General features: G+C 53.4%; 1 protein-coding gene across 1 annotated transcript in view; it reads right to left on the minus strand.

Moving 5' to 3' along the window:
• Nucleotides 1-7,076, minus strand: part of PODXL2 (podocalyxin like 2) — a 31,333-nt gene extending 24,257 nt beyond the window's left edge. The window contains exon 1 of the mRNA XM_048957885.1: nucleotides 6,917-7,076. Within this exon, the coding sequence (XP_048813842.1) occupies nucleotides 6,917-6,971 (55 nt within the window). The 5' untranslated portion in view covers nucleotides 6,972-7,076. The remainder of the gene's footprint in view (nucleotides 1-6,916) is intronic.
• Nucleotides 7,077-8,681: the final 1,605 nt, after the last annotated feature.

Genomic DNA, 8,681 nt, shown 5'->3' on the forward strand with positions numbered 1-8,681 from the left:
AGGCAAAGCTTCAAGGCACAGCTGTGTGCCAGCTCCAAAGATGACTCAAGCCATTCTGTTTCCACCATCCACACACCATTCAGGATGCCTGCAGGCCACAGCCCATCTCAGCACCCTACAACAAACACCTGATGGCAGATGAGGCTGGAGACTCAGAGAGCTAATCCCATTCCTCTGGGAAGCTCAGGCCCTGGGCTTTTGTATACCCTCATTTAACTCTGAAATGTTTACGCAGTTTAAACCCCCTAAGCTGCATTATCTTGTTTACTAGGCTCTCTGCTCTCCTCAGTCCAAGATAAAACTACATCATCTCATCACTAAGAGTGAGGGACTAATAGGCACAACCTGAGCAAGCCAGGTTTTCCTGGAATGGATCTAGGGTAGGAAGTCATCTTGGGGCCTGACCCACATGCACATGGGGCAGAGGTTGGCCTGGGGAACCCCTTGTCCAGCACCAGCCCAAACACCACAGGGAACCATCTCCAGACAGCATCCTGACACCACTTTGTACCTTCTACAGCAGCAGTGGTAACAACCCAAACACTGGGTTTGGGGCACCAAACAATGATTTGCCACTTCCCCCCCCCCCACCTCCCCACACTCTCTTCCAAGCATCTGATGAAGGAGCTCAGTGTAGCTGTCAATTTTGAGGCGAAGCAAGAATCAAAGCACAAGCTGAACAGGAGGCAGGGAAGCAGAAACGAGAAATATAACCCAAGGAGTCAGAGGATAGCCATTTTCCTCTTAGGATGAGGAATGGAGATCAGGCGACTTCCATCAGCCTCCCAGTCTGGTATATTAAAAGGCATATGAAGCAGTAGGAAAAAAAGAAACACAAACGAATAAAGCCCTGTGACTGTAGATGGGAGGGAGCAGGGAACTGAGCCAGGACTCGCCAGCTGCTTCAATGGGGCGTTTGTCTTTCGTTTCTATTTTTGCGGCACCTCTGCGTAACCTGGAGGAGATGAGGCTCTGCATGCTAAAGAGGGCAGTCAGCCTTTGGGAAACGGCAAGGATGTGAGCAGGGGAGTCAACACTGTGCCCAGCTCACAGAGAGGAGGGGTGAGAAAGGAGAGAAAGTGGGAGAGGTAAACAGAGCCAGGAGAGGGAACAAAGGCAGGGAGCGTGCAGCAGAGGCAGCACAGAAGCTCCTGCGCTGGCTGCAAACTCCCAAGCTCTCCAGCTGCCAGCACCCTCAGATGTAACACGTGGAGGGAGCAGTGACCTTGCTGAAGATGCTTCACCTCCGCAAGGAAGGGAATGGGGATGATTTCAACAAGAGTAATACTGCAGTGTTACCTTTCCAAGGCAGCTGGAAAAGCGCCAGCCTGGAGCATGCACATGGAATGAGGTTGCTGGTTGCTGATCCCACCAGTGCCTCAGAAAACAGCTCCAATTCACAGCAGTGAGGCTTGCTCCGTTCAGCACTGCTGAAGATGTGACATACCAGCCCAGACAAGGCAGATGGAGGAGTTTTGCTCAGTGGCAGAAAAAAAAAAAAAAAAAATCTGAGAAAAGAATACCTTCAATCTATCTCCCAAAGTGCTGTGAATAAAAGCAGCTTCATGTTTCTGAGCAATTCTAGGAGAACCCCAAAGTATTTTCTACACTACACAGTCAAGAAGCACTACATCCCTTTGGCAGAAGGCAAGCCACCTCTCCACAAGACGGGCAGCTGTTTAAGAGCTCCCAATTGGCCTATTGAATGGGGCTATAAGTGAAAGAGGAAATCAGTTATTTCTGTATCCAGCTGAAATTAGAGGAGGGACTTAGGGACACAGAATAGAAGCTAACTGCAACTGTGTCAAACAGTCTTCAAAACTGTCTTGCTTTTTGATTAACAACAAGCAAACCTCAGTTTCATCTCTAAGGAAATACATCAACATTCCACAAGACATCAACCACATGGGGTACAGTTTCAGAGTGGCTTGAATGCCTACCAATTCACCCTTCTCCCCAGCTGGATAAGCTGGATTTAGCTCTCCTTCTTGGGTGCTGCAACACACCTCCATCATTCCAGATCAGCCCTGCTTGAGATGAAAAGCATTTGCCAGAGCACGTGCTCTGACTTTCTTGGCTCTCAGCATCAACTAGCAGAGCCTGCCTGTACAATACCACCCAGACAGGTATACATGGAGGAGGGGTCAGGACATCTCCATATCGCCAATGCAGCAGCCACAACAACACCCATCTGACCCTGCTGCTCTTGACTTTCCTTTCAAGTCCAGCCCAAACCCAGCAGTTACCAAACAAAGTTATTTTGTAGGAGAGCTGGGTCAGGAATGGGTCATTTGTTGATAATCAGTTAGGATAGAAACACAATGACCAGATGAGGGAAGCATCTGCCAGGCATATTCCCTCCCTCAGACCACCTCCAGGAAAAGCTGGGGATCATAGCCTGAGGGCAGGGAGGAGAGAGGCCCAGGGGCAGAACAGCCAATGTACAAATGCTTGCTTGCAGAACATTAAAAAACAAACAAACAAACAAAAAAACAACCCACAGCCAATTGAAATAACAAAAAAGATCCCAGCTGCAGACAGTGGAGGAGGTGGAGAAGATGAATGCTGTTCAGTTGAGGGCTGTCCCAGCTGATTCCCCTGCGCTCACCTGGAGTCTGTCCACACAGCTTGCACAGGGAAGCACAAATGACAGCCACGTAACAGACAGAAGTCACTTTGGTGCTATTTGGTTATGGCTACACTCCTCAGCACAGCTCCCACCCAGCCCTATTGCTGCTCCCACATTGCACCAGGCCACTCACAAATTCAGCTGGGCCCCTAATCTCCAAGAACATTTCTAATTAGGGCTTCAGAAAACAAGATCAGACTGCCATCCTCCTCGGTATTGTCAGCAAGCAGGTCCCTCACCCTGCATCCCTTGCAGCCATTCACCTTCCCATGGCCCTAATATGCTTTGCAAAGCAATGGGAAAGGCAATTCAGGATCCTGCTTTAATTGAAGAGAAGGTGACAAGGCATAGCTGAAGAAGCCTTCACAACTCTTTAGAAGGAGATCTTAAAGCACACAGTAGTTGTGCCAAACATCTTTATGCTTTTATAGACCTTTACAGTTGGCAGAATCAGAGAGCTCAAACACGGGCGCAGTACACGCATGGCTGCACATATGAGCACGCACTACCTTGCCATTTGCAAAGAACTGCCAATTTGCTCCCTTGACATTTCAGCAGAGAAACACCAACAGCACACAGACCCAGATACAATATTGGGAAGCAGCCAGGCGCTACCCCCAAGATGCACCTGCTTCTAGTGATGGTTGCAGAGATGCATCGGGAGATACAGGGATCCTCAGCCCAGCACCATGAAATATCAGCTCTCCCATCCTTACATCCCCATCCAACCAGTAACAGCAAGACAGCTTCAAGCACCACCACCCATCTCCGCAGGACATTATTCCATGGAATAAGGTCACAGCACCTCAACCGAGCCCATCTTCCCCCCTCAGTCAGCCACTGACGCCAGGATCACAACTGTGCTCGGTTTCAGTCTCCCAGACTGTTTGCCTTCGCTCCCTCCCGCATCGTCTCGGAGCCTTCACACCTCCCTCCTCCACTGCTGCAACGTCTGCTCTCCTCCGCTCCTCTCCCTCTCGCTACAAACAGCAGCAGATCCCAGCTCAGGGAGAGAAGCAGCCCCCGGGGAAACAGCACCGGGAAGGCAGCTGCAAACAGAAGTGAATTTACTTCTCTGTTACCTTTCCTAGCTCCCCTCAAAGCAGCCCACAGGCCCCCAGGGGTTAACAAACTGTAGATGAAAGCCACTGATCTAGGGAAAAACAACACAGCCCACAGATTGCTTTGCCCTCTCACAGGCCCAAAACACTTCAGCTGCCAAAAAACCACCTTGCCAGGCTCACACTTCTTGCTCAGTCTCGATCTGGACTGTGCATCACATGGAGTTGAGTCTGATTTCCACACACCAAATAAAGGCACATGGCTGTTTGTCCGTAAGAATCCCTGCCTGGGCAGAGCTAGAGCTACCAGAGCGGACATCCCTTTGATACCCAGCTCAGCCAAAAGAACTCGCCGGCAGTTAGGCTCAGCACCAGCAGCAGCGCAGTATTAATCACCCTGCTGAGTGCGGCCCCAAGAGGCGCCAATTCCCAAACAATGTCATGCATCTGAGGCAAAAAAAAAAAAAAAGCCTCGTGCAAAGCCTCAGTAGTCCTGAGCACACACATGGGCACCAGGTACCTGCCCCAGGTTGAAGAGGGAGCTGAGAGCAGCTGCAGTATATAAAGGGAAGGCTGCAAAGCTGGCCTACTGACAGCAAAAAATAAACCCCTGGACTTGAATGTAGCTCTAGATTCTGAGCTTGGCCAGGCACAGGTGGTATTGCTGGGGCACACCTTCCTTGCCAGCATCCCCGGCCCCTCACACAAACCGGCGCACGTGTCTGCTGTCTCTGCGTGACTCTGACTGGGCTGTGCTCGTGTGGCTGTCAAATAGCATCTCTCCATTCTTTTGGGATTACGTGTTTCAATTGCTGGTGAGGACTGGAAGCAACCCATGTGCCAGTCGTGGGCTGAGATGCACCTTCCTGCAGCCCCTTTGCTGCTGCTGCTGCTCACTTTATTTGCCCGCAAAATGCCAGAGTGTCTTCCCACGCTGAGCAGAGGGGAAAAACTTTTGTGTGCTCTGATCTGTGGCTTTTCGCCTGCAGCTTCCCCTTGAGGGCTTAATGTAGTTATTTCTACCCCTGATGCCTATAATTAAATGAACATTTCCTTATGGCACTGAAGAGGCCAAGGAAAAATTGACTACAGGGAATTTTCAACCATCCTGATTTATACTCCCTCAGCTCAGGCTCATTCACACAGTGTTAACGAACCTTCTAAGCAAGCAGAAATAAAAAAAAAATAATAATAAATAGCCCATATGCAGACAAGCACCTCAGGGAACGATGAGCGGGAAAAGACCACTTCCCTCCTCCCTCCCTCTGCTTTTAACCACATCGTTTTCCTAATTGCAAAAGCAAAGGGGTTCAGATACCAGGAGTCTGTGAAGGTGTTTCCGTGCTCCACCACCAGACTGCCACTGCCCAGCCCACTGCTGGGACCCTGCTGCAGTGTATGCTGTATTTTAGCCCATCCTGCAGGTCTGTGGAGGCTCCCGACCCTGTGGGAAGGCATCAGTCCCTGCAGCTCTCAGGCTTTAACCATGCTTGTCTTGAGGGATTGGAGGAGCAAGACCACAGTGCACTTAATTATTCCAGGCTGGAACAGCTCCTAAACCACTGAGCAAAGCTGCCAGCCAAAATGGGGCTCAGTTTATAAATTCCCAGCAATCTTGGTCTCCAATGTGAGATTTCTCCCAATCTAGGTAGGGATTCAGGTCTCTCCAGAGATGCTCAGCTGTCCAAGTCCAGCCCACCAAAGCCACCACACCCCACTAGGATTACCAGTTTCACTGGATTAGGAACTAACTGAGCTGCCCCTTGCCTCCCACCTCTATGCCTCTCTGCTATGGAAGCAGAGAGATCACAGAAATCCAAGGACCCAAATCTTCTGTATCATCACCAGCTGGATAGCAACACTAGAAAGTTTCCAGCAGTCTCAGCAGAAGAGGAAACACCCTCAGCACAGCAGCATCAGCTGTAGTCCTTTTGGCCGCCAGATTTTAAAACCACCATGAGGTCACTGTCCATTCTCCTCCACAGAGCAAACGCAGCTTTCGAGCAATGGGGACGGGGCCAGGCTGTGCTAGCAGAATGGCGGGTGAGAATTCAGCAGGTTCTCCCTAAGCACATTGCTCAGTGGATGGTTGGCAGGAATAGGGAGCCCAGGTGATGAGATGCAGCCCAAGGACTTTCGCCAGCTGCGCCCCTAACAGAGACAGCCTGCCTCGAGAAACCCACAGAGCCATTTCCCAGCTCAGCACAGGCACTGCTTATTGCATCGGTGCCACAAAGTACTGGCACAGCACCACAACAGGTTTTCTGATCCGTTTTGCTCTTTAAGCTCACCATTGTTTGCAAACCTAAAAGGCTTTATCCCTTCTCTTTAGGGAGCCCCGGACCACAGGGGCGAGGCACCGTACAGCCAGCCGCTCAGGGGCAGAGCGGTTCCACAGCGCTTACAGATGGCACATTCCCCCACGTTTTCAGATTGGGGTAATGAGATAGGCACGGCGGGGGGCTGCGTGTCACCGTATCACAGCTCGGTCGTGCTGGAAGACAGAGACTGGTTGAGAAATCAGCCATTCCCTCCCTGGCGGAATGACTCAAGACAAAGACTCCCCCACACTCGAGATGTCCCTGTTCTGAACTCTTGCTCCTCAGCCTCACTCAAACCAGATTTCGGTACAAAAGAGATGGTGGTAGGGAGGGAAAGCACAATCCCAGCTTCACGAGTCCCGAAGCCCTTTGTTGGGAAATCTCCGCAGATTATTTAAAAATAGGAGCTCAGCCCTCTCAACTATTGAGCGCAATTATTCCTGCACTTCATTGCCTTTCCCTGGCACGCTGCCTCTCCTCCAAATTTCAAGAGGAGACTCTCGGGGGGAGCAAGGAGCAATTTGCGGTTCCCCCTTCCTTTGTGGCAGTTTAGCGGTAGGCAGTAAAACCCCCCGGCGCCAGAAGAAGCCGTTCCGTCCAAGGGAGCGGTTTGGGGACAGCCCTGGCGCGGCAAGGTCTTCCACGCCGGAGCGCTGCGGAGGGCAGCGGGCGACCTACACCGTGACCGGACCCCATGGCGGAGCAATACCGACCCGCGCTGGGGGCTCTGGTGCTCGCGGGTGTCCGGGAGACAGCAGCCCGCCCCGCGAGCCGCGCTGCCTGCCAAGGGAAAAGGCAACACGCGTCCCGGGGCACCGCGATGCTCGGGGCCACCCGCGGAGCTGCAGCGCCCCAAAGGGAAGCACGGCCCACACCCACCACCGGCGCTCCCATCCTTCACTCACCGGTGGCCAGGAGGAGCAGCAGCGGCAGCGCCGGGGCTCGGTGCAACGGCTGCATGGCGGCGGCCGCTGCCCTGCCGCGCCGCTTCTTCACGGGGAGCGGGGCCGCCCCGCAGCCCGCCGGGCTCTGCCCCTCGCCGCCGCCGCGCCCGCCTGCCGCCCGGCCCCGCGCTGCATCCCGCCGCCCGGCGCCGCCTCCTCCCGCCGCTCCGAGGGCGGGGGAAGGTTCCGAGGCGGCCGCGGAGGCGGCGCGCAGCCGGTGCTCGGCCCCTCGGTTCGCGCCCGCCGATCCGCCGCCGCCCCCGGCTGCAGAGCGCGGCCCCACGCGCCTCACCACACAACGAGCGCCGGCGGCGCGGCTGCGTGCGCGGGCGGAGGTGACCGGCCCCCCCGCGGCGAGGGCGGGAGCGCTGCCGCCACAGGAGAGCCGAGCGACGAAGACCTGGTCCTGAGTGTGGAACGCGACAGCACTCCGAGCTGAAGGACCCGGAATCGCGTCGGCCTCTTTCCACCGGGCATCAAGCTCGTGTTTCCAAGCTTTTCCTCGCAGCAGTCATGAGGAGCCTTTTTTTTTTGGTTCCAAGATAGTTTCTCTCATCACGCAGCTCCAGGAGAGCAGGCAATGCCAAAATCCAACACCTCGTGCTCCATGGGAGGAGGAAGCCATATCCTCACCACATGCTGTCACACACACCGTGTTTGTCGCCTTCTTCAGCAAGGTGTGCAGGTGGCTCCTCACCTGCTCCTCAGCACACAGGGCAGAGGTGTGCAGCTGTCCTCTCGCCCATCGCCCATCTCGTGAGCTGTGGTGCTCCCCTTCAGCCCAAAACAACAGGTCTGGAGGCAGTTGGGATTTTAGATCTGAACGTTCCTATCCCCCAGATAAAGGCGTTTTTTATTCTTTTCCCTGCAAGAACCGAATGCTCTTTGCTTGAGGATTGAATCTCCTGAAACCTGTTTTTTTTTTTCGTGTCGTGAACATGACGGTTTTTCAGTCTTTCCACAGATGAAAGGTGCCTTGCCAAGGCCCACCACAGCCTCTCAATAGGATGAGGGGAATGGCCTCAAGTCACGGGTTCAGGTTGCACGTTAGAAAAGCTCCTCTGAGGGGGTGGTGAGGCACTGGCGCGGGCTGCCCAGGGGGGTGGTGGAGTCACCATCCTTGGTGACACCATACATTTCAAGAAATATGTGTATGTGGCACTGAGAGACGTGACTTAGGAGTGGTGGTGGGTGGGTGGTTGAACTTGATGTTCTTAGAGGTCTTTTCTGATCTAGTGAGCCAAAACAACCAGGCCCAGGCCTTTGGTACAATCAGTTACTGGCCTTCGTAGCTCCTGCCAGACCATCACCACCCCTTGGGGCAATTAGCTACTTTTCTTTTTTGCTCTTTTTGGCCATTTTTTCCCCTCTATCACCCACCCCCCATGCAGCACTTACCCCACAAGGGCAGGTGACGGGCTGGCAGCACCCGTTACCCAGCGCAGCAAGGCAAAGCCAGCAGGCATGAACCAAAGCACTCGCTTTTGGCTTCTTTTGGACCACATCCTCCAGCACTCTGAAAGTCCTTTTTATTCCAGAATCAATGCAGCCCCCAGCCCCCACCGAGCAGGAAATGCAGCAGGAACTTCTGAGCCGCCGCTTAGTCCTTTGCTGAGATAAAAACCCCTCAGTGCACTCAGGCTTTAGCCCATGCATGGCATTTAATGAATGCTCTTGTCATTTTTCACTTTTCTGCTGGTAATTTGGCTGTCTCAGCGTGCAGGTG

This window comes from Lagopus muta, chromosome 11 (assembly GCF_023343835.1).
Source record: "Lagopus muta isolate bLagMut1 chromosome 11, bLagMut1 primary, whole genome shotgun sequence".
Lineage (NCBI taxonomy): Eukaryota > Metazoa > Chordata > Aves > Galliformes > Phasianidae > Lagopus > Lagopus muta.